The following is a 26,825-nucleotide window of genomic DNA, read 5'->3' as shown; positions in this document are numbered from 1 at the left end:
ATGAACAATTTTTTAAAAGTATTTTCTATTATTATCGCTTTGTTTGGGTACTCGTTGACATTACTGCATACAGGTAGCATTCAATTTGAGACAAAAATGAACGAAGTTCTCTCTATGGATTGAGAAAACAATATTTTAACTTGTAAGTTTTTTAGAGTTTTTTAGAGTGTTTAATCCTCCTTAATTCCATCATTTTTTTTGTTAGATCACATGTATATTCATTGAGACAATCATATTCGATTCGAGTATGACCATAATGAGTAGTAAAACTCTTCCTATTAAGTATTTAACGCAACAGTATTCATATGAACTCGAATGCGAGATATTTGTTTAAACTAGAACAACTCAATTAGATGTTGTGCTAAATTCCAATGTGTAATTGTTCGAGTAAGTTAATTGTTATCTAAAACCAAGAATACTTAATTATGTTCATCTCATATACTCAATGCTTCGAAAAGAATTAATAAAACACCTTTCAAGTTTTCTATTCTTTTTTTTCTCTTTTTCTACCAACTGGAGCTAGTATAGATAGCAGCACTACTTAACAAACCCTGCACTTTCAAACCAGAAAAATAAGGGAGATAGAGAGATGAGATTCATGTCTGAAGAAGCTTCTGCTTCATGGGGTCTTGTATAGGTAAATTGGTGGGCTTAGAACGCTCTGCTTCAGACGAATGAATGAGGATTTCCATAATGAATGCAACGAGAAGCAGGAAAAGCACTGTAAATAAGATCCCTTGCCATGAGGAGAGGAGTAAGGACCACTGGAAGAACTTATAAAGAAGGAACCCAAGAAGACAAGACCAAGCAACAACAACCTGTTCAAAGAGTAAAATCATATACATGAGATTAAGTGCATCATTGAAAATCTTTGTATAATTGATTGTAATGTCAAAATCAATTCTGTGTAGAAGCATATGTGAGAAGCTTCTACGTGTCAAAATTGATTTTGACAAGAAAGAAGCGGATCCAAACATGCTATATAAATCATGTTTTCTCCAACTAATCAGAAATCTTACAAATATAGATCTTTTAGGCCGAGCGGTTTGATGAAGTTCTAGTTCACTGAATATCTCTGTGGTATTATATTTCTCCAGTAGAGCATCCTGGTAGGTGAGAGAGCAGGCATCATTTACACATTCAACAGAGTTTAGAACTTTTTTAGAATATATCACAGATGGAGTAACTTTGAAACCTAAACACTATGTTGTTGAATTTTAATCACTGTCAAGTTGTTTGGCCACCATTTATACAACACTAGGATCATCAGATTGAGGTTGCGCTTGAAATGACTTGTTTGAGCTTATCTCATATCATGAATAAGTCTATGAGAATAGTTTATAACATACTTATAAGCTCTTTAGAGCTTATTTCAATAAGCTTACAAGTAATCACTAATGTGATAAGCGCTTCATTTAGTTGTTTATCCAAACGTACTCTTAGCCTGCCCACCCGACTAACACCCTAAAACTTGAAACATGTACACATTGCATTTTATAGGAAGCTAAACTTTTAGATTACTTGTAATACCTTGGCAACAAAAGAGTCTTTGCACCATTGTGCAATGCCATCATCTGTTTCTGGAAGTTCCTCCATTTTGTGTCGCTTAAGTTGAATCTTCACCTGTAAGAAACCAGATTTTTTTAGTAGAGAAGCTTCAATAAGTGCTCTTTGGTCTGTCCAGACGAGTCCTATATCTTCTGCAAGGAGTATCTAACGCAAGGGTAAAACTCAATTTGTTTCTTGTGGAGCTACAGTTCATGATAAACAGAAGCCCACAACTCTACTACTAAAACAGTCTGTTTTGAAGGAATACAGACAAAAAGTAGTTTATTTTCTCCAACCTAGCTTCTGTGTCAAGGTTTCCAAATCCAAATGCCTTACCGAACAAGAAAGGCCTTTGAATATTCTCAACATTGTCGGTGAAGGCTCACTCTTCGGAACAACAAATGTGCAATCATAGATGACTGGAATGAATGACCGTGTATTTTTCACAGCAGAGACAAAACCCTGCAGAAAAAAGATTAATCAACAGTGAAAATATCAGCTAAAATAAAATATACCAAAATGTGTGTTATGAGTAATTGGAAACTTATGGTGCCAACTGCTAACAACTTAACATCAACTATTTATGTCATGACTTTTATTTTTTTTGAGGATTATCTGTAGAATGAAGCATACTGAATTTGAAATTTTCAGTTTATTAGAATAAAGCCGCCACAAACACATAAGATGAGATAGATTATACTCGTGGTTTTGAATTAAGGTCCATGACTGCATATCACAGTTTTAAGGTCTCTTCAACCTCAATTGTGGTCGCATTAGGTTCATTTGTCCATAATTTTTCACAGTATTAAGGATCGCAATGTGACTGCAACCGCAACCGCAATTTAAATCCTTGATTACATTAAATCAGGGAAAATTACACTACTCTTCTACATACTAAACATAAAATATGTTAACCTTAGTACGAGGAATCAAAACATTTCTAGGTATAGGAAGTCCTTTTGAAACTGCAAACTCTTGAGCAGCTAAAAGCTTTGTCTGTGTAAAGCGAGTTCCTTCAACAAAAAGGGCCAACCAAAAAGGCAGTGGGATGTGTTCTAGCTTCTCAAAACCTGACTGCCAACAAAAGTCAAAATATAAATAAATAAAATTCTAATAATGAATACTATGTTTAGAACCTATGTAAATTTGGATAACTTACCTTCAGTGCTAGTTCATCTTTAGTCCAATTTCTTTCCAGAAATAAAAATTCAGCAAACCACATTGACCAACCTATAACCTGCACAGATACACCTTTTATTGATCATTAAGTACCTGTTTGGATGCAAATAAAAGAGCACTTATTGGATCTTATTTAGTGTTTTTTCTAGTAAATAAGCTCTAGTAAGCCTTTCCAAACGGGCTCTATATCAGTTAAGATCAATTTATCAAAAGGGAAGTCTTAGGAAATTTATGATGCTGTTTATTATTTCAGGTTCTTCAAACACTTAAGAGTTCTGAAGTACAAGTCAGTTCAGCAACAATGACAGTTATGTCGCAGTTTGCTGATGCAATTACTAATAGCATATTTAGAACAACTTATCTTTTTTTTTTTTCCCCACCAACTATGGCACCCAAAAATAACTCACAGAAGATTCCCTAGAATTAATTTTGGCTTTGAAATCAACTGTAGAAAGATTTCTAAACATGCTACAAGTCATGTTAAGTTCAATCTTGAAAATTACTTTGGCTGGGATAGCTAAATAGAAGTCAATCTTATCATGCAAGAACTTCCAAGCTAAATAGAAGTAAATAAAATTTCTGCATGAAACAACACCCTTGAAGTTCCTCATCAAGCTAGCTAGCAGAACTTGCAAAATAAGTACATACAGAAAAATCTTTGTTACAATTCACAATTTATTAAGAAACAAAGGAAGAGAGGTTTAGAGAAAACTCACAGGAAGGTATTTGACTTCTTTCTTCATAATGGCTACAGTGGTACCAAGGCAACCAGAGCGCTGTCACAAATGAAACCATGTGTGATTTAGAAGAACAAATAATGATAAATCAAAAAAATGGTAACAGATAGTACACATAATGCTTTAGAAGAACAAGTACACCCTAAAATTCAATGAAATTTAAAAAAGTAAAACATTCAGTTAGGCAAGAAACAGAATACTAAGACCAAAACAAACTAATGATAAATTTCATTGACTCTTGTAATTTAAAAGCCAAGCCTTCAGACAAAAACAATGATGTAATTTGATGCTGTCATAACATGAAGGAAATTTAATTTACATCTTAATAAATACAAAGATAATAAGCACCTGAGCCATGACCCATCCAATAAGCCAATCTATGTCACTTCTGTGGTTGCAGATCAGAAGTGCATTTTCTTTACCTAAAATTTTCTCAGACAAATTAAAAATGTAAATTTGTGAGATCCGTTCTGTTTCAATTACTACTTTATTTTCAGCAGCAGAATTGAAAAGAAAATATTGATTCACAATAAATTTAACCACAAAATAGCAGTCACATTACCCATTAGCTGAAAAGTTTCTGAATCTGTGTACAGGTCAATCTGCAACCCGAAGATTCAACTAGTTAGACTGTAGTGTGGATAATGTAACATTAATTTTAGACTTGTCAACCAAGAAAAATCTGATTCACAAGTTAAAATGGTTTCTCTGCACCTTGATGCCTGCCCACCAATCGATGAGCCATACGAGCTCCAACCATAGTGATTCTGTGATCACTTTGTTTATTCTCTTGTAAAATCTCCTTGATATTGGACGGATAAAGAGAAAGATGATAGCCTGCAAATGCATATTTACTATGATATTAGGAGAAATAATGTACTAAAAAAAGTTGAAATGAAAATTTGCAAATTTAGCCCAATGGAAGCAATTCTAATTGCTTCTTTCCTTTAAGAATCCAATGCATATAAACAAGACAGCATCTGTGACGATATATGGTTTTAAATTGTAGTTGCTGCCACAATCGCTGTTGGAGAGACCTCCAAACCTTTGATATGACGATCACAGTCGCGGTAGCGGACCTTGATTTAAAACCATGCATAGAATACAATAGACATGATGTGTTGGTAGGCAAGTGAAAAAGTTTATATTTTACATGACAAATGAAATTTCAATTTATGACAGAAAAGAACCTTAAAAGAGGAAAAATTACAAGGGAATGTGATCAACCCGTATCAATGTGTCATAGTTTTAATTCATTTCATTTTTCTTTAACGGCATATAATTAATTAGGAGCTACCAGATCCAAATGATGAAATTTGAAGAAGAAAAAAATGAGTGCAGAGTCAAAGCAATTATGTGCATGCACTGTTACATTAAATACTCATGATATGAAGAATATGACAATGATTATTGTGGATTGAATTTTACCTGAATAACATTGACAATGAGGCCTGAAAGAATGAAAAGAGTGCCGATTGGAAGAATAACAAGTGTAGCAGGGAACGCCATGGCTTCTCTAACATTGAGATCATAGAAAATTGAAATGAGAGAGAGAGAGAGAGAGAAAGAGCCAGAGAGAAAGAGAGAGAGAGAGCAATTGTGTGGGAAATTATTAGATCTTAATTTTGTGTTTATGGAATAGCTGTGCCACGCTGGTCGGGGATTTCGTTAAGGACCGGTTAATTAGCAGCTATAACATAACTATATTTTATTTTTGAGTAAATTACACTCACCCCTCAAGTTTGTAATAATTACACTCCACCCTATTCTTATATAAAACACCTCACCCCATTTTATATAGAGATAAATTTAGTGATGAAAAAATATTCTTCATCAATAATTAGTTATAATTTAAATTGTTAATAAATAATATCAAAACAAAATTTCAATATACTCCAATAAATTTAAAAATGAAATCATCGCAGTCCTCATCATTCTCTGAACCGTGTTACCCCAAAATTTTGTAATAGCCAACCTAACCGATAGATTCGAACATAGTCAAACATGCTTGTGTTTTCATTTCCATCTTTATATTTGGTACTAATTGAATTTTAATTAAAATAATGTATTTCTATCTCCAATTTTCAAAACTGGATTGTAGACTCACAAAAAAGCAAATGGTAGCCACAAATTAATATTTTAACATGAGAGAACACAAATGGATGAAGAAGAGAGAATAATAAAATTAAGAAATATGGAGTGGATCTGAGGCTACTACAGCAGCATCTTAAACTGACAAGGTGTTCCCCAACAACATCAATGGAACAAAGTTCACAAGAAGTAGAAGTGCAAGTGGCTCTGGGAATGTGTGACTCATGACAAAGGGGCGTCGTCACCGGTGGTGTGAGATGAGGTTTGGTAAGATCCTCTAAGGTTCAAGTTGCAACACAACTTTGAGGCACGGTGGATCCATGGAGTTTCACGTTCTGGGACTGTAAGACCCGAATAATTTATGCGATTAATTAACTAATTATTTATCGGTTTAATGATAATAAGCGCTATTAAGCGTTAATCGATGTGTTAATTGTACCTTGTGTATTTATATAAATGAGTGTATTATTAGTATTAGTATTATTTTCTTACTTAACAGGGAAGAAAAAAAAAAAGAAATGAAAAAAATTGAAGTTAAAAGATTGAAAAAGAAAAGATAAGAAGTTTGAGGTTTTGTCACGCATGTAAGTAAGATAGTATATATATATATATCAAAACATATGAGAAACATGAACAGATGAAGATGATATGTATATATATATATAATACAATAATATATTATTAATCATTTGTTCTTGATCAGTTAAATTTGCTCAAAGTGATCTAAATTCATACTTTATTATATTTTAGAGTCTCTCATAATTTTTAGGATGATGATTCATCTTCCTAATATTTTTTCTATAACTCTATGAGTTAAATCCTACACTACTAAAATCAATCTATAATTAAATTCCTATTTCAATGTATATACATTAAGCCAAATTCTTGGCTAGTAACATTGGCTAGTAACAGTAGGGAAACTCGAAATAAAAAGAAAGAAAGAATAAGAAAAAAAAATGTGCCAGGAAACAAAACAAAGGATTGAACGAAAGAAGCTTGAGGTGTATCAATATGATAGCATGACAAGATTATAAACTTACGTGTAAATTGGAGAGACGAAGGCAAGCATGACACATCAATTCAAGTGCTGAATCAATTTCTATTTTCTTGAAAATCTTACACGTATTTAACTATGTCAACAGCGCATGATCTTTCTTTCGTCGTGGATATCCATCTTGGGATTTCTTGTTGGGGAAAGATGACAAATAATATAAACTGACAACAATTAGCGGAAGCAACTGGATCGACTTTTCTCCTGTGTGCAATTAAAATAGGCTACAGACAAACAACTCAGGCAACAATTAGTAAACACAGAACAGAACAGATAAAATGCAAGAGACACCAGAATTATTTTAACGTGGAGAAAACCCTCAAAGAGGTAAAAACCCCACGGGACCAAGCCAGTAAAATTCTCCACTAATAAATTAATGGGATACACCACAAGTCTTCCTGGAATCACTAGGGATCAACATAGCAATTACAATCTTCACCAATAAGGTGGATAACAACACAGTACTGACACATATAATAGAGAAGGCTAAACCACAAAAGTAATATACTAATATTACCCGTTCACCGACAGGATTCACACCCTGTAATTTCAAGCAAATTAGAGTACTTTAGATGTACCACTCTTCTGTCAAGTAACTGGTCTTCTTCTCCCTGTCACTGCTCTCTCTTTCTTTTTCTCACGAGGCTCTTTTTTTTCTCGTATATATCCTCTCTGTCGAGGCTCTCTCTTGCATGTGTCCAATTGCTGCAGACTCACAATTCTCTATTTATAGAGAATTCTCATATCTTCTAACGGTACCATTCTAACGGTACATTCAGTGGTGGATAATCAATGACGATGTCTTCGGTGGTTCAGTTTCATGCAGGTACTGTTTCCCATTTAAAGTACCATTATGCCCATTTATTCTTTTCACCTCCCTTCCTTCTCCTCTACTCTCACAGTCTCTCTTAGATTGTCTCCGGCGACATGTGTCGCTGTCACCAGCCGCCGCTCCACGACCTCCGCCCCTCCACCACCTCCTACAATCTTTCCTCTTTCACTGTCAACGAAAATGCCTGAAGAGGCTTATACCCTCTGACTAGTGATGGAATTGGTCCATTACCTCAACAAACACATCCACACACACCTTCCTCTTGCTTGCATTTTATTTTTGTTTATTTCCAAAAGGAATTTACTTTCTCCCGTTATTAGGAATTCGAGGAAGACCCAGAATTTGTTATTTGTAATCTAACAATTTTCTAGTCCTTTTGCTTGAAACTGGTTTGCTAGATACACACAACAATCACCTTAATCAGAACTTGTTTCATTCTCGCTTTCTATTACTTGAAGAACTAATCAATTCAGCAATATGCTTAGGAAGAAATTTTGTTCAGATCCGCACCAGATTCGTATCAGATCTAGGAGAGTTTGATGAATGTACGCTTTCGGATTCTGGTACTTCCGGATCTCCCTCATAGCGATGGACTTCCTCGCAGTTCATGGTACAGGGCATTGAAAAGTTTTTGGAAAAAAATAGAACATCTAACGAACTGAAACTCGTGAAGAAGAGAAGTGATTAGAAAGCTCAGATCTGGAAGTGTCTGTGGTTAAGGATCTGTGAAGGAGCATATCTGGTCTCCCGATGGCGGTGACCGATCGGAGGTGGGAGAGAGGGGCAGAAGTGGGGAAGTGTGACGGTGGGGAGTTGGTGGTAAATTGAAAAGGATAGTTTAGTAAATTTAGGTTTCAACCACAATTAATCTCAATCACTTAATTTTAAACTATTATATCCAATGGTTGTGCTTTAATTGATCCACCGTGGTTCATTTTTTCAATGACCCACCGAAGCCAACACCAATCCCTTCTTTTCCCAAGGAATTCTTCCTCTTAATTTCTCACAACGGTACAGTAGCTTGACTAGCTACTTTCTAGAGAAATCCAATTTCTCATCACCACATGACATTTGCTGCAGACCAAGGAAATAAGGGTATAAACCCTTTAATTGCAATACATGGGCTACGGCCCATTCTTTCTTTAATTCTTCTTTTTTTCTTTTAATAATAAGTTGTAGTGGCTCACTTGTTTGGTGACCCACACAACAATTCTCCCCCTCACCAATCAAGTGAGGCCATAAGCAACCAAACCTGTTTTCTTTTTACAAGTAGAAAACTTTTCTATAGGTAAGGTCTTTGTCATCATATCTGAACCATTCTCGTCAGTATGGATTTTCACAACCAACCTTGGCTTGTACCTTGGCTCTGAGCTATTTTCTTCTGATTTCAACTTCAACACCCACTTGTTCTTGAGTGTTTTCTTACCATTAGGTAGCTTCACTATCTCAAATGTGTGGTTCTCATGCAAGGATTTCATCTCTTCTTGCATGGCTTTGGTCCACTTCTCTTTCTCTTCATGTGACATTGCTTCTTCACAGCTTTCTGGTTCTCCCCCGTCAATTAGCATCACATACTCATGAGGAGAATATCTTTGTGAAGGATGACGATCTCTAGTCGATCTTCTCACGGGAGGCTCTGGAGATTGCTGTGGTGGATTTTGCTCAATTGGTTCATCAACCTGGGGCCCAGGAACATCAACTGCGTTGTCCACATCTGTGAACAACTTGTTTCTGCTTCTCATTCTTGTCAATATCTTCAATGGTTTGGTCTTCAAGAAAGATAACATCTCTGCTTCTGATAACTTTCTTGTCAACTGGATCCCAAAACCTGTAACCAAAATCATCACGACCATAACCCAAGAAGATACACTGTTTAGACTTACCATCAAGCTTGGATCTCTCATCTCTGGGAATATGAACAAATGTCTTGCAACCAAATACTCTCAAATGTTTGTATGAGACATCTTTCCCTCGCCATACCCTCTCAGGAACATCGCCATCAAGAGGAATTGAAGGAGAAAGGTTGATCAAATCTACTGCAGTTCTCAATGCTTCACCCCAGAAGGATTTAGACAACTTTGCATGAGAGAGCATGCACCTGATTCTGTCATTAATTGTGCGATTCATTCTCTCTGCAATTCCATTATGCTGTGGAGTCTTCGGAACTGTCTTCTCAAGCTTGATTCCATGTTCCCTGCAATAATTCTCAAATGGCCCCCTGTACTCACTACCATTATCTGCTCTGACACATTTCAGCAGTTTACCTGTTTCTCTTTCCACACTTGCATGGAAGTGTTTGAACACATCAAGTACCTGGTCTTTGGATTTCAAAACAAAAGCCCACACTTTTCTAGAGTGATCATCAATAAATGTAACATAATATGAATAACCACTAAGGGATTTAGCACCCATAGAGCAAACATCAGTGTGAACTAAATCCAAGATATCTGACCTCCTGTGAGGAGGGTGAGTGTGGAAAGAAACTCTATGTTGTTTACCAACAATACAATCAGAGCAAGTTTTAAGAGATGTACCTTTCACCGGAAGCAGATTTTTCCTTGCAAGAGTAGCAAGTCCCTTCTCACTCAAGTGACCGAGCCGCTTATGCCATAGCTCTGTAGAACAATCCTCAATTGCATTCACCTGAGGAGCTGTCATCTTTGTGGAAGTCCAATAAAGAGTGTTTTTCTTCACTCCTTTTGCTACCACCAAAGTCCCCTTGGTGCACTTCCATTTGCCATCACCAAAGAAATTATGGTAACCTTCTTCATCAAGTACTTGTACAGAAATCAAGCTGAGGCGCATGTCAGGAATGTGCCTGACGTTCTTCAAGTGCAGCTTGCATCCAATATTAGTTTCTACCCATATATCTCCAATGCCAGCAATCTTGCTCACCCCTTGATTACCCATCTTCACCTGCCCAAAGTCTCCAGCAGTGTATGATGTAAAATACTCACGATGAGGAGTAACATGAAATGAGGCAGCAGAATCAACAACCCATTCATTATCTTGGCATGTCAGATTAACATAATCATCTTGAAAAACAGCAACAACTTCACCATCGGATACAACTGCAACAGTCTCTTTATCTTCTTTCTTATCATTGCCTCTTTCCCTTGATTTACCTCTTTTCTGAAACCTGCATTCTCTTTGCATGTGTCCCATTCTATTACAATTGAAGCACTTGACGTCTTTTCTTGTCCTTGAACTTCCTCTTGACTTGCTCCGGTCATATGATTTATGAAAATTTCTATGTTGGTTTCTCCCCCGTGACTCAACAACTAAAGCTTATGTATGAGCCGATGAACTAGACATCTCGTGTCCCTTCCTCCTGATTTCTTCATTCAAGAGGGCTTCTTTTACAGTGCTAAGACTCATCTTCCCATTGGTGGAGTTACTCAGAGATACCACCAATGTCTCCCAACTGTCTGGTAATGAACTAAGCAACAACAGTGCAAGTAGCTCATCAGATAAGTCAATCTCTATTGTGGTCAACTGATTCACAATATTCTGGAAACTGCTCATATGCTCAGCAACTGAAGAACCATCCTTATACTTCAGATTCACCAATCTTCGGAATAGAAATACCTTGTTCTGTGCATTTTTGGACTCAAACATGTCCTTCAATTTCTTCCATAAATTGTGAGCATTAGTCTCACTAGCCACATGATGATAGATACTCTGATCTATCCACTGCCTGATCATACCAATAGTTTTCCTGTTTGCCTTTGTCCAATCTGCATCAGATTTATCTGCTGGTTTAGTGCCATCTCCGTCAATGGGATCATACAAGTCTTTACAGAACAACAAGTCTTCCATTCGGGATTTCCATATGGAATAATTGGAAGAATCCAATTTCAGCATAGTACCAGCAACATCACCTTCACCCATTTTAAGAGCACCAAACAGAACTCCAACCGGAGCTCTGATACCAGTTGTTGGGGAAAGATGACAAATAATATAAACTGACAACAATTAGCGGAAGCAACTGGATCGACTTTTCCCCTGCGTGCAATTAAAAAAGGCTACAGACAAACAACTCAGGCAACAATTATTAAACACAGAACAAAACAGATAAAATGCAAGAGACACCAGAATTATTTTAACGTGGGGAAAACCCTCAAAGAGGTAAAAACCCCACGGGACCAAGCCAGTAAAATTCTCCACTAATAAATTAATGGGATACACCACAAGTCTTCCTGGAATCACCAGGGATCAACATAGCAATTACAATCTTCACCAATAAGGTGGATAACAACACAGTACTGACACATATAATAGAGAAGGCTAAACCACAAAAGTAATATACTAATATTACCAGTTCACCGACAGGATTCACACCCTGTAATTTCAAGCAAATTAGAGTACTTTAGATGTACCACTCTTCTGTCAAGTAACTGGTCTTCTTCTCCCTGTCACTGCTCTCTCTTTCTTTTTCTCACGAGGCTCTTTTTTTTCTCGTATATATCCTCTCTGTCGAGGCTCTCTCTTGCATGTGTCCAATTGCTGCAGACTCACAATTCTCTATTTATAGAGAATTCTCATATCTTCTAACGGTACCATTCTAACGGTACATTCAGTGGTGGATAATCAATCCCTTCTTTTCCCAAGGAATTCTTCCTCTTAATTTCTCACAACGGTACAGTAGCTTGACTAGCTACTTTCTAGAGAAATCCAATTTCTCATCACCACATGACATTTGCCGCAGACCAAGGAAATAAGGGTATAAACCCTTTAATTGCAATACATGGGCTACGGCCCATTCTTTCTTTAATTCTTCTTTTTTTCTTTTAATAATAAGTTGTAGTGGGCTCACTTGTTTGGTGACCCACACAACATTTCTTCACCATGAAGTTCTATTAATTTACTATATTTTGAAGCCTATATAAAAGGCAAAGCATGTAGTAAAGTTTTTGATATCAATTCACTATCAGCCAAAAATTGTTCTTCCCCTCATCTTATTTACGTCCCTCTCCATACACCAAACATTTCTCTCCACTTTCTCTCATCCATAGCTCACAATAATACTAGTGGTGAGTGAGTTAGTTTTTAGTGAAAATTACTGAGTGTTTGTCTTGAGTTTGAGGAGATTCTTGAGTTTCGGAGCGGGAGCTAGGGTCTTGAAGCTTAGCATTTACGAAGCGATTAATTTCTAAGGTAAGGGCACTTCGGTCTCGGCTTAGATATTATTTATGATTATGTATGCCTTGCTATGGAATGTTATAATGAAGATGATAATAGGATTATCAATAATTATATATGCTAGAGATGATATATGATTGTTGATGTAACAAATGCTAGTTGTTGTTGCCTATGTGATTAGGATGCTAGCTTTATTTATGGATATGCGTTCAAGTTATATTTCTATATGAGATGATGTTCATGGAATGAATATGAAAGGCTTAAGGCCTAGAGATGATAACAGACTTGCATAGCATGAATCTGTGACCAAGTGACCTGGACTGGGCTTGGTGGCCTTGACTAGTGACTTGGATTGGGCTAGTCAGTGGCGATGTTCAGGGGATGGACCTGAACGAGGACAAACGTGAAACGACAGTGCGTTAGCGAGCAGCTAACCCCGATCGTGGAGCTGTGGGACAGCGATTCGTTGGCTGAGAGTCGACCCCGATCGTGGAGTCGTGTTCATCCTTCCTTTCCATGAGGGATTGGTTGAATGGATATCCAAAGTGTTTGTAAGTATATACACGAGAACCGACTAACTATAACTTAGAACTATGATTTAGTTCCCCACACTTGTGAAATCTAGAGCTAAATATCTTTCCCCTATTTGTGAATATTAGTTTAGGGAAGAACTTGTGATTAATAGGGAAATATACCCTACTTATGATATGTCTGTGTTAGAAGTTGACCCTTGCTTGTTTGTTGTTTGTTGTTTGGGGCCCTTAACGCCTAGACAACGAGCATGCTTGTGATCAGTCGAGATGCGGTCCTACACCTGCTTGATGTGGACAACGACAAGGCTTGGGACATCGACCGCGTAACTGATGATTCAGCACTGGGATCGGGGAGAGCAGAAGATGCGAGACAATGTGAAGCAAGCATGGGATAAGGCCTTGGGGGCACGTGGATTATGAGTCGGGTATTGGGTGTGATAATTGAGTCTGTTCTTGGGTGTGAGCCGAGTTTGTTTATAGGGTTCGAACCAAACCTAAGGCCTTGTTGTGTTGGCTCGGGGGCGGTCGAACACTAGTTAATAAATATGTTTTAATTTGAAAAAAACATTGTACGCTTCTAAAGCTTTTATTAATAGAATGAAATTATTCAGTCCATTTTCTCATGTTACTACTTCTTTATTGTTAAGCTATATTTCAAATAGGTTTTTATTTTGGCTAAAATTCACCCACAGTTTTGAAAAAAAGTTACTAAAGTGACCCTCGAGAAATCGGGGCGTTACATTGTGGTATCAGAGCTTGTCGAGTCTTCGGGAGTCTTTGGGAAATAGGTCTTTTGTGCTAAGTTGTGTGACTCTGCAAAGAGTAAAACCTTGATTGTCTGCAAAGCAATCTTCGCTTTAATTGTTTGCGTTAGTACTTAATCATATGGAATAGTTATGTATAATGCTATCTTATGATTAGTACTAACTGTTTGCTTGGAGGAACAGAGGATGGTGACCACTAACCAGCTAGCGGAGATGATGGCCATTATGGCCCAAGCAATGACCGCACAAGCGAATGACAACGCACAAAGGCGTGCTGCAGAGGATGCACGCGCACTACATCAGCGTCAAAGGGAAGTGGCCCTGGATCAGAACAGGGGATTGAACGATTTCAGGAGACAGGATCCACCCAAGTTCACGGGTGGGACTGACCCGGACAAGGCGGATCTCTGGATCCAGGAGATTGAGAAGATTTTCGGAGTTTTACAGACTGTTGAGGGAGCCAAGGTGAGCTTGGCTACCTATCTGCTGTTGGGGGATGCTGAGTACTGGTGGAGGGGCGCCGGAGGAATGATGGAGGAAAACCATGAAGAGGTAAACTGGAATTCTTTCCGTGCTGCGTTTCTTGAGAAGTACTTCCCCATCAGTGCTCGGGATGAGCGGGAAGCACAGTTTCTGACTCTCTGTCAGGGGAGCATGTCCATACCGGAATATGCTTCCAAGTTGGAGTCCCTGGCCAAGCACTTCCAGTTTTTCAACAACCAGGTTGACGAACGCTACATGTGTAAGCGATTTTTGAACGGGCTGAGAGCAGACATAGAGGATTCAGTGAGGCCGTTGGGGATTATAAGGTTTCAAGCTTTAGTTGAGAAGGCCACAGAGGTGGAGCTGATGAAGAATCGCCGAAGAAGTAGACAAGAAAGTGGGGGGCTGATCAGGCCGAGCCATCAAGATTATGACGGGCGTAGTAAGGGGAAACAACCTCAGAAGAAGCCTTATGACTACCAGCAAAGCAACGGTCGAGTTTTAGGTGAAAATATACCCGATGCTGCAACATATGGAGGTCAAGGGAACCAAGCTCATGGGAAGGACGTGACTTGCTTTAAGTGCGGAAAAGTGGGTCACTATGCCAATGTCTGCAAGGAAGACCTTAAAGTGTGCTTTAAATGCAATAAGTCAGGACATGTGGCAAGGGACTGCAAGGCGCCAAAGGTTGAAGCAGGAGCAACCTTGAACGCTGCAAGAGGAAAGTGTCCAGTAACAGTAGGGCGAGTGTACACCTTGAACGTTGACAAAGCTGAGAGCTCAAAGGAGCTAGATCACGAATAGGCTAGTGTCGTTAGTGACCTTGTCACCGTTTTATTTTGAGCTTGATGCTTTGTTTGCTTTCGGTGGAATTGTATTTACACCTATCTATGTCGTAGCAGTCGCTACCCTTGTTTTTTTGATTCCTAAATCAAGGATGTAACCTCTTGATGATATTCGATAAGAGATTTCCTTGCAACCCAAATCTTTGTTTGAGCTTAGCTTAGCTATATGTGTGTGCTATGTGATTGGATGTTCTGAAAGCTCATTATTGAGTCATAAGGACGGGAAGCACGCTGACTGAGTCAGTGTCTTCCCTTGATTTTGTGGTGTTGTGTTTCACTCTTGATTATCTTCACTTAGCAAAGATGGTGGGAGGAACCATAGGCTAAGGAAGGATGGTGGATTGAACCATCGGTTGAGCAGGAATGGTGGATGGAACCATTGGTCAGACCGAGATGGTGGATGGAACCATCAGGAAAAAACGGGATTGGTGGATGGAACCAACGATCATATATGGTGGATAGAACCATGGTCGGACAAATCAGATGGTGGATGGAACCATCGAATGGACTAGGTGGTGGATGGAACCACTGAACGAGTGAATTGGTGGATGGAACCATTGAGCTCGGTGTCCGGAAAGTTGTTTTCCCGTGTCTGAGTCGTTGATGTTTCATCTGGATCACCTGGACGGGACGCCGACCAATGTGTACCGGCATGAGCATAACGCCTGTTTGACTTAAGTTTTGTGGTGGTCGTGTGGCTGCATGAGGCAGTTTGGGTTGTGTTCTTGCGGAGGGGTTATGTAAGATTCTAGGACGAGTGTCTTAGTTGTAGGTAACTTAGTGAGGGTAACTTGTCTAGCCCCACCAGTGATTTTTCTAATTGCTGTCTTATAGATATTAAGCCTGATCAACTTAATATTGGGGAATGGTAATCGGAATTATAGCTGGTATTAGACTATGAAATGAACGTTAAGGGGAAGCGGATTCCTCTTGTGAAAGTGATATAGAACCAGACCACTAGAGATGTCACGTGGGAGCTGGAAAATAAAATGAGAGAACAATACTCCGAGTTGTTTGTGGGACCTTACTCTTAGTTTCGAGGGCGAAACTATTTTAAGGGGGGTAGTAATGTAAGACCCGAATAATTTATGTGATTAATTAACTAATTATTTATTGGTTTAATGGTAATAAGCGCTATTAAGCGTTAATCGATGTGTTAATTGTACCTTGTGTATTTATATAAATGAGTGTATTATTAGTATTAGTATTATTTTCTTACTTAACAGGGAAGAAAAAAAAAAGAAAAGAAAAAAATTGAAGTTAAAAGATTGAAAAAGAAAAGATAAGAAGTTTGAGGTTTTGTCACGCATGTAAGTAAGATAGTATATATATATATATCAAAACATATGAGAAACATGAACAGATGAAGATGATATGTATATATATATATATATATATATATATATATATATATATATATATATATATAATACAATAATATATTATTAATCCTTTGTTCTTGATCAGTTAAATTTGCTCAAAGTGATCTAAATTCATACTTTATTATATTTTAGAGTCTCTCATAATTTTTAGGATGATAATTCATCTTCCTAATATTTTTTCTATAACTCTATGAGTTAAATCCTACACTACTAAAATCAATCTATAATTAAATTCCTATTTCAATGTATATACATTAAGCCAAATTCTTGGCTAGTAACAGTAGGGAAACTCGAAATAAAAAGAAAGAAAGAATAAGAAAAAAAAATGTGCCAGGAAACAAAACAAAGGATTGAACGAAAGAAGCTTGAGGTGTATCAATATGATAGCATGACAAGATTATAAACTTACGTGTAAATTGGAGAGACGAAGGCAAGCATGACACATCAATTCAAGTGTTGAATCAATTTCTATTTTCTTGAAAATCTTACACGTATTTAACTATGTCAACAGCGCATGATCTTTCTTTCGTCGTGGATATCCATCTTGGGATTTCTTCACCATGAAGTTCTATTAATTTACTATATTTTGAAGCCTATATAAAAGGCAAAGCATGTAGTAAAGTTTTTGATATCAATTCACTATCAGCCAAAAATTGTTCTTCCCCTCACCTTATTTACGTCCCTCTCCATACACCAAACATTTCTCTCCACTTTCTCTCATCCATAGCTCACAATAATACTAGTGGTGAGTGAGTTAGTTTTTAGTGAAAATTACTGAGTGTTTGTCTTGAGTTTGAGGAGATTCTTGAGTTTCGGAGCGGGAGCTAGGGTCTTGAAGCTTAGCATTTACGAAGCGATTAATTTCTAAGGTAAGGGTACTTCGGTCTCGGCTTAGATATTATTTATGATTATGTATGCCTTGCTATGGAATGTTATAATGAAGATGATAATAGGATTATCAATAATTATATATGCTAGAGATGATATATGATTGTTGATGTAACAAATGCTAGTTGTTGTTGCCTATGTGATTAGGATGCTAGCTTTATTTATGGATATGCGTTCAAGTTATATTTCTATATGAGATGATGTTCATGGAATGAATATGAAAGGCTTAAGGCCTAGAGATGATAACAGACTTGCATAGCATGAATCTGTGACCAAGTGACCTGGACTGGGCTTGGTGGCCTTGACTAGTGACTTGGATTGGGCTAGTCAGTGGCGATGTTCAGGGGATGGACCTGAACGAGGACAAATGTGAAACGACAGTGCGTTAGCGAGCAGCTAACCTCGATCGTGGAGCTGTGGGACAGCGATTCGTTGGCTGAGAGTCGACCCCGATCGTGGAGTCGTGTTCATCCTTCCTTTCCATGAGGGATTGGTTGAATGGATATCCAAAGTGTTTGTAAGTATATACACGAGAACCGACTAACTATAACTTAGAACTATGATTTAGTTCCCCACACTTGTGAAATCTAGAGCTAAATATCTTTCCCCTATTTGTGAATATTAGTTTAGGGAAGAACTTGTGATTAATAGGGAAATATACCCTACTTATGATATGTCTGTGTTAGAAGTTGACCCTTGCTTGTTTGTTGTTTGTTGTTTGGGGCGCTTAACGCCTACACAACGAGCATGCTTGTGATCAGTCGAGATGCGGTCCTACACCTGCTTGATGTGGACAACGACAAGGCTTGGGACATCGACCGCGTAACTGATGATTCAGCACTGGGATCGGGGAGAGCAGAAGATGCGAGACAATGTGAAGCAAGCATGGGATAAGGCCTTGGGGGCACGTGGATTATGAGTCGGGTATTGGGTGTGATAATTGAGTCTGTTCTTGGGTGTGAGCCGAGTTTGTTTATAGGGTTCGAACCAAACCTAAGGCCTTGTTGTGTTGGCTCGGGGGCGGTCGAACACTAGTTAATACATATGTTTTAATTTGAAAAAAACATTGTACGCTTCTAAAGCTTTTATTAATAGAATGAAATTATTCAGTCCATTTTCTCATGTTACTACTTCTTTATTGTTAAGCTATATTTCAAATAGGTTTTTATTTTGGCTAAAATTCACCCACAGTTTTGAAAAAAAGTTACTAAAGTGACCCTCGAGAAATCGGGGCGTTACAGGGACGGTGGTCCATGCCCTAAAGGGAACAAAGACTTGGTATAGAACGTAAATCTGTGCACGAGCCTATGACAACAGGGTTAAAAGCGGTAGATAGTCTTTTCTTATCTGAATCTGAAAGACAGGACCCTACCCTATTCTCGAACCCTTCTTTAAAGAGCCATTTCGGTTGGTTTTAAATTGAGTCATTGGTCGTTTGTGGTAAAAAAATGGTGAGATGGATGGAGTGGATGTTTATTTAAATTTTAATTAATTAGTAACTATTAGCGACAATTTTTTTCGTCATTAAAATGGAGTGGAGTGTAGATTTTAGATAATAATGGGGTGGAGTGTTATTCTTGCAAACCTTGAGGGGGGTTAGTGTATTTTGCTCTGTATTTTTCTTATGTGTTTGAGAGTTTTTGAGGGAGGGATCCAAATCTTCATTCGGCGGGTCATCCCTATGGGCTCCCCCACCAAAGCTTGTGAAATTGTTTAGATGTTAGAATATTCTACTTTGTCGACACTCAACTCGGATGGTACTGAGTTTTTATTTCTTATGCAGTCAGGAGTGAAACATGCTAGCAGGAAGTCCGGTAATGATGTATGATTTATTGTTTTGCTAATGAAATTTTATTTTGAATTCCAATGAAATTATATAATAAAAGTGTTATAAATATCATACATTCATAAAACATTTAATTAACATGTCATAATTTCATTGGTTGGGATATTATATGATATGTCATTTGGAAATAAAGATCTTAATATGGGGAAAAGATGATAAGTCATTCCCTTATTTAAAAGCTCAAAATTCCACAAAACCAAATTTGGGAGAATTTTGGAGGGCTATAAGAAATTCCTAAAACCTATCTTTCTTAAAACTCTCAAATCAGGGATGACTTCTCATAAATCTCTTATTTCTCTTTTCTCCTCTCCAAAACTTAACTCACAAACATATGCTAAGTTAGTAACGAAACTACTATATACTACTCCCTCTGTTCCAAAATGTAAGTTGTTTTAGAATTTGTACTATATTCCAAAATATAAGTTGTTTTGCAAAATCAATGCACTTTTTTTCTCTTTTTTCCTTATATACCCTCATTTAATATTAGATCTCTTATACCACCTTCAATTTTTACCTATCACAACTCTCACTATCTACTTAACCAATAATAACATTTTTCTCTCCTTAATATAACACCACTTTAAATAGAGGTATTTCAATCAAAATATTTATCAATTAACGAGCTCTTAAACAATGTGCACAACTTAAAACTACCTATATTTTGGAACCGAGGGAGTACCAAATTGACTTTTTATTTAAGCACTCATTGTCATCTTTGTTCTTTCACATCTCTCACCGCACTTTTACAAAAATCTTTAGTTTTCACAACTATTTTCACTACACGCGAATTGAATAAGATTTCCGATAGTTGTGGTTACTTAAAACCAAAACTATAGTTTTATTTTAGGGAAATCTTTAATATGCACAAGTAAAAATTTGTGTAGAACTGCACAAGCATCTTTTAACTCATTTTAGCAGGTTTCCAAATTATGTTTTTTAAAAATAATTCAAAAATAAAAAATATATTTATTAATAAATTAGTTAATTAAGGATTTAGGTTAATCACATCTAAGTTCATCTTCATCCTCAAATTCATGTTCATCATCCAACTTCTTCATTCCTCATACAAAACTTCTTCATTCCTTCTTGTCGTTCCTTTCTGGATGATTTATCAAAGCAGATGCAACAGAAATTGGCATGACTTCATTATACAATGGAAAAAAAATACTGACCACCGGTAACAAATCAAGAAAGTTCAAACCCTGCATTTGACATACACACACCTATGTCACAAAAAAGCCCTCTTCCTCCTCAGATTCCTCACAAACAACAATACCCCACAATGACAATCATATAAGAAAGGAACCACACAACTATATTAATAGTCGTCCCACCGTTGTCTTCATCTTCATCATGGTTCTTCAATCTCTGCAAAAACAAATGTGGGTTTTTCATTTCCAGATCTCGTAAACCTCCAGATCGAGGAAACCTCCATGCTCCCCTCAATCCACCAGAACCACTGCGGGACCCAAACCGCAGACCGTCGCATGGAAACCAGATCTGAGAAGCTCCACAACCAAACAACGACAGATCGGACCTCGTGAGAAAGATCGGCGCTGGAATCGGCGAGGAGCGTGGCGGCGGAGCTGGTCACAGTAACAGAGGAGGAGCGTAGCAGCGACGCTGGACACAGAAGAGCATGGCGGCGACGCGGTTTTATGGAGGAAAGAGAGAGAAGAGATGGTGGTGCGGTTGAGAACGAAGGAAACGAGGTCAAGAGCGAGAAGGAGGTGGTGGCGGCACGACCATGGATGTGTGACGGCGAGGCCAGGGAGGTGGTGGTGGTGGCGACGAGGTCATGGGAGAGATGAAGGAGGTGGCAGCTAGGGTTTTGTTAGAGGATGAAGGTGATAATGAAAAAGATTAGAATAAATATTGTGATTAATAAAATAAGTATTTTGAATTTTTTAAAATAAAAAACCGGAAAACCTGCTATAAAAGGTCAAAAGGGGTTTGTGCAATCTTACACAAGTTTTTACATGGTATATTAAAGGCCTCCTTATTTTAGAAGTGTAAAACAAAAATAGACCGAAGAGGGTGTGTGTTGAGCTGGTGGTGTTTGAGCAGAGCGAACATGGCTTCGCAAGCTCCTCAACCTCAGCCTCAGCCTCAGGCTCAGGCTCAGGCTCAGGCTCAGGGATATCATCAACATCATCATCACCAACCTTCCTCCATCGAAGAAGTTCGAACCCTCTGGATAGGCGATTTGCAGTACTGGGTCGACGAAAACTACCTCACTCACTGCTTCGCTCACACCGGCGAGGTAAACACTCCACTCCACACTACCCACCTCACCATTCATTCATCAACCACCATTTCACCACTAACCCACAAAATAAAATCCAAACTTTTTTCTGGGTTTTCACTTTCACAGGTAGTTTCGATCAAAATCATTCGCAACAAGTTAACAGGGCAACCAGAGGGTTATGGTTTCATCGAGTTCGTTTCTCACGCTGCAGCTGAAAGGGTTCTTCAGAGCTTCAACGGGACTCAGATGCCCGGAACGGAGCAAACTTTCCGGCTGAATTGGGCTTCATTCGGAATCGGAGAGCGTCGTCCTGATTTGGGTCCTGAGCATTCCATTTTTGTGGGTGATCTTGCTCCTGATGTTACTGATTATCTGCTTCAGGAGACTTTTCGGGTGAATTACGCTTCGGTTCGGGGTGCTAAGGTTGTGAATGACGCTAACACTGGCCGCTCTAAAGGCTATGGGTTTGTCAAGTTTTCTGATGAGAATGAGAGGAACCGTGCTATGGCAGAGATGAATGGTGTTTATTGCTCTACTAGGCCTATGCGGATTAGTGCTGCCACTCCTAAGAAGACTGCTGCTACTCAACAACACCCTTATGCTGCTGCTGCACCTGCTCCGAAAAGTACACTTGTCTTTGATTTGTTAATGATAGTTATCAATGCAATGTGCTTTTCATTGTGTCAAACTGCAAAAATTTATGCCTGTCTGTGCTTAACATCTTTGGCATTTGTCATACGGACCTGATTCCTAGTCGTATTTAACTCTCTTGATATTTTATTCGAGGCATGTGTGTGTTTGTTTGTCTGTGGGAACTTATGGTAGATATGGAATGATAGGTATACATAATGATCATGGCTATAACGTTCTGTTTCAAACCGTTTCAAGTCTTTTTTTCTTGGGTTAGGAAGCTAACAAACTAAGAAAGTGGTATGGGATTGGGGCCACTCTATTTGTAAAATGGTTTTTTTCTAGCTGAAAGGCTCTCCTTATAGGTGAGTTTGATAAAATTATCGGCGGCTGTTTTTGGCATAATCCAGTGGAAAGGAAACATTCTTGCATTCCATCATAAAATATCAAGCATTGGTATGGTGATTTTATTCAATTCCATCTCATACCATTCCCGTTATCATAAGAAATCCAAATATAGCTTCAACAACAATTAGTGAGGCTTTCCTATTAGGTGAGGTTGGCTACTCGGCCACATGGATCATGTGACACCATAAAACTCTATCGTGTATGAAATTTAAAGATGCACTATTTGCATTACTGGCATAGTTGGGTTCTAAAATTCGTATGCCTTCTTTTTACCTAACCTAAGTCATGAGAATCCACTAAACATCAATGTTGTTAGTCATATTAATATACAGTTCATGATGATGCAACTAGAACTTCCTTGGACAACAAAACCAGCATTTGGAAATTGAAGCTTTGGTTGCTTTTAATATCCTGCCATTTCAATTTAGTATAACTTGGGAAAGATACTAATCTGTGGATCACTTGGCAGCAATATATCCAATCCCTGCGTACACTGCCCCTGTGAACACAGTTCCACCAGATTATGATATAAATAATACTACTGTAAGTCACGTGGGCCTAACAGTTTTGTGATTTCCATTTCCCATGGTACCCTTACATACTTTTTGCATTGCAGATTTTTGTTGGTAATTTGGATCTTAATATCTCAGAGGAGGAGCTGAAGCAAAACTTTCTGCAATTCGGAGAGATAGTCTCTGTCAAAATTCAAGCTGGAAAAGGATATGGTTTTGTTCAATTTGGGGCTAGGTCTTCTTTCCCCTCATTCTTTTTAAACATGTGAATTTTTTATGTGAGATATTTTGAAACTAAATCCTGTGACCTGATTGTGTTGTGCATTTTCAGCTCTTTCATGATCTTTATTATTTTTTCTTTATCCTATTGCATACTGGTTGTTAACCTTTCCCATATTTGATTTCTGTAGAGCATCTGCTGAAGAAGCCATTCAGAAGATGCAGGGAAGGATAATAGGACAACAAGTGATCCGAATTTCATGGGGCAGGACCCCAACAGCTAGACAGGTGATTTTTCCTTAAGAGAAATAGCTCCTTTATTGGCAAAATGCTTATTTAGAAGTTTTCGATGTTGTAGCCTTGGGCGTTCCAGTTTCAGGAACTCTTACGATCTATATATTATTAGTCTTCAACAGTTTCTAAGTTGGTAGTTTGCACCCATGCATGTTTCCAGTATAATTTTGCCCCCTCTTTATGTCTTGCCATGCTTTGCTGTAAAAGTTCGGCTGTTGGGGATATGTCAAGATGATGAGTCTATATTATACTGAACAATCTTGAGATTGTGCAGCGGATATGTGAACGTGTAAATGCCCAACGTGAGACATTCAGAGTTTTTTACAGGGGCTAATAGAAAAGGAAAACGAAATTTAAATGGATATTATAGAAGTTACATGTATAAATATGGATCTTACTTGGGAAAGTATTTTATTTGGAGGATGTCAGATAGTGTTTATTAATTACTAGGCTTCGTCTTACTCTTGATGTATAGTTCATGAGCATTAGCATTTAGCAACAGCCCCCCTTTTCACAACTACAACTTACATTGTGACGGTTGATTTACTACATGTTACTATATTCAAGATTATATATGAGTTGAGTTTAATATCTCGGACTAGCCGATTAGCTGAATTGCTCATTATCCAGTACTGCATTTGCAATGACAAAAATTTGGCCCTTAACTGTTTTAGGACATGCCTGGTAGCTGGGCACCACAGATGGATCCAAGTCAATGGAATGCCTACTATGGTTATGGACAGGGTTATGAAGCTTCCTATGCTTATGGGGCTACTCATGATCCTTCATTGTATGCATATGCTGGCTATGCACAATACCCCCAACAAGTAAGTTATCTAATTTTAATTATAATGTATGTTTGGAATTCTTTCAACAATTGATTCTGATGCTAAAATCAATTTCTGGGGAGTGGGGAAAAACTTTGTGAGTAGTTTCTGTGTCCCAAAATTAATTCTGAAACGAAATAAGTTGATCCAAACATGCATGTTGTTTATATGTTGTATTGGTTCCTATCACCAGGAATAACTTAATTGAGCAACACCTTCACATGGATTGCGTATTTTTAGGTTGAAGGTGCTCAAGACGTATCGGCTACCATGGAACAAAGGGACAAGTTGTATGATCCCCTGGCAATGCCTGATGTTGACAAGTAACTAATTACCCTTTTTATTTAAGTTGGGAGAAAGAGACGTGCATACAATCATATTGTAGTGCCTTCTTTTAGATTTCTCACAGATTCACGGTTGCTTTGGCAGGTTAAATGCTGCATATCTTTCAGTACACGGAAGTGCCATTTTAGGGAAGTCCCTCTGGCACAGTACCTATTCCTCATCCTTACAGCAGCAAGCTTAGGATCTTTTTGTACTGCCTGACCATTACATTTCAAAATTTTCTGCAATTGCAACCATAAGTTGAGTAGGGGAAGGCTTAAGTTCCTGTTAATACGTATGTGAGTCGATCCCAACGTTTTTTTAACCTTGGACATGGTTGGCTGGTGTAAAGATATGGAAACTAGCATATAGTGGACAATAGTCTTCCATCTAATCGATCTTATTGATTATCTTTTGATTTTCTCCATTATTCAATTTTAATCAATTAATGTTTTTGTCCATTGAATATTTTAAACATTTATTTGCATCTTTTTTTACTCTTTTTGGCCAAGTTTTTATCAACCCTTTTATTTATTTTTAAAAATATTTCTTTTGATAAGCTTGAAAGAAAAACCAAATAACTTACCACGTTTGTTATATTTAGAGTATTTTTTTTGGTATCTATGTACCAGTAGGATTTGAACCCAGGACTTGGGAAATTTTAATCCATCAAGTACCATTTAGGCTATCCATACTAGTATCTTTAGAGTATTTTTGTTGTTACTTTTATATTTTAGAATTCTAAATAAAATCAGCTTAAACATGATAGCTTCCCGCATTTTAATTTGATAATTGTAGTATCAAACCCCAGAGACCGACATAATTTGTAGCATATGGAAATTTTAAAATAGTAAAAATTCTAAATCTAGTTATCTCACTACTTTCATGTTTTCGATCAAACGACAGATAGTTTTACCAGCATTTCTTGCAACTTTTATTCTTAGCATAACATTTGTCATTGGTGTATAAAATAACAATAAAAAAATATTTGTTTTCGTTGTAGACCAAAATGAGCGAGTCCTAGAAGCAGCTTCTAAATACTTCTATTAGGATGTTTGGATTCACATAACCATCCTCTACAAAAGCTACTTTGATATCATCACTTAATGTGAAAATCTACTAGATTTCTAACAAATATTGTACAAGTATACGCTAACAAGTGAAATCGGACTTATCTCCAAGCAGAAATAGCAGCAATTGTGTCATACTTGACCATAAAATCCGGTGAGACAATTGTTGTAGCACAAATAGAACCAACTATTTTAATTTTTTTGGTCAATAGAACCAACTATTCAAAACGACAAAAATATTCACATTCTTCTTTCACACACTTGTTAAATCATACCTATAACAAGACATTAGTATCCATCTTGTTCATCTTGCTTTCTTTATGATTGCTATTTTATTTTACTTTTTTATGCCTGTCGTCAGTTGTGAACTTGTGATACAAAAAATGCCCCATACCCAAATCATCACATTTTTAATAACAACCTCAATTTTAATTCACATACCATTTAATCCATTTTTTAAGATCCTTACACATTCGAAGGCATGCCAAAGTTTGCAGGACTTTGATTCAGGCACAATACATACATTCATTCATAAAACAATAAGAATCATGTCTAACTGCCCAAATACATGGTATAATGCATTGAGATTACACAGACCCTTTAGAAAAGCATGTATATGATGATTGAAGGATGGTGAAAAATATTAGACAAGAAACCCATCAGTTTTAATCCTAGTACATGCAAAAGACCTTATCTCAGTTGAAGCTTGGAATTTCCAAATAAATTTATCGAGAGCAAACAATTTAAAAGAATCAGTTAAGAAAACAATTGGATAACAAGAATAGTAGCTGGTAGAATTGAACCCACATGCCTTCAGCAATAGTGAAGATTATATTCAAGTGAAATCAATATTAACATACTATGCAAGATTGAATAATCAATATCAACTCTGCATGGTGCACAATCATAAAAACTGGGTGGAATGTATCAATTGCTTGCCCTGCCTTTCTTTTGTTCAACCATCGAGGCAAA

General features: G+C 37.5%; 2 protein-coding genes across 3 annotated transcripts; one reads left to right on the top strand and one right to left on the bottom strand.

Moving 5' to 3' along the window:
* Nucleotides 1–416: 416 nt before the first annotated feature.
* LOC130743455 (1-acyl-sn-glycerol-3-phosphate acyltransferase 3-like) lies at nucleotides 417–6,736 on the bottom strand. The gene is made up of 12 exons (XM_057595708.1): nucleotides 6,596–6,736; nucleotides 4,893–4,975; nucleotides 4,179–4,301; nucleotides 4,027–4,066; nucleotides 3,813–3,886; nucleotides 3,444–3,503; nucleotides 2,708–2,785; nucleotides 2,464–2,622; nucleotides 1,885–2,010; nucleotides 1,531–1,623; nucleotides 1,020–1,106; nucleotides 417–818 (listed from the first exon to the last, which is right to left on the bottom strand). Exons 2-12 carry the CDS (start codon nucleotides 4,971–4,973, stop codon nucleotides 597–599), a joined length of 1,143 nt encoding a protein of 380 aa, XP_057451691.1. The 5' UTR covers nucleotides 4,974–4,975; nucleotides 6,596–6,736; the 3' UTR covers nucleotides 417–596.
* Nucleotides 6,737–21,330: 14,594 nt separating this feature from the next.
* On the top strand, nucleotides 21,331–25,210 carry LOC130743443 (polyadenylate-binding protein RBP47B'-like). 2 transcript variants are annotated; one of them, XM_057595696.1, is made up of 8 exons: nucleotides 21,332–21,584; nucleotides 21,696–22,194; nucleotides 23,077–23,150; nucleotides 23,224–23,354; nucleotides 23,530–23,626; nucleotides 24,307–24,459; nucleotides 24,700–24,782; nucleotides 24,889–25,210. In XM_057595696.1, the coding sequence occupies exons 1-8, from the start codon at nucleotides 21,396–21,398 to the stop codon at nucleotides 24,983–24,985; spliced, it is 1,323 nt and encodes a 440-aa protein (XP_057451679.1). In that variant the 5' UTR covers nucleotides 21,332–21,395; the 3' UTR covers nucleotides 24,986–25,210. The 2 variants fall into 2 exon arrangements, with proteins under 2 accessions (XP_057451680.1, XP_057451679.1); XM_057595697.1 differs by lacking the exon at nucleotides 24,889–25,210 and having other exon boundaries at nucleotides 21,331–21,584; nucleotides 24,653–24,782.
* The last annotated feature ends 1,615 nt before the right edge of the window (nucleotides 25,211–26,825 follow it).

Source organism: Lotus japonicus, chromosome 3 (genome assembly GCF_012489685.1).
Source record: "Lotus japonicus ecotype B-129 chromosome 3, LjGifu_v1.2".
NCBI classification, from domain to species: Eukaryota; Viridiplantae; Streptophyta; class Magnoliopsida; order Fabales; family Fabaceae; genus Lotus; species Lotus japonicus.
The sequence above is the reverse complement of the archived record's forward strand: the minus strand, read 5'-3'. Positions and strand labels throughout refer to the sequence as shown.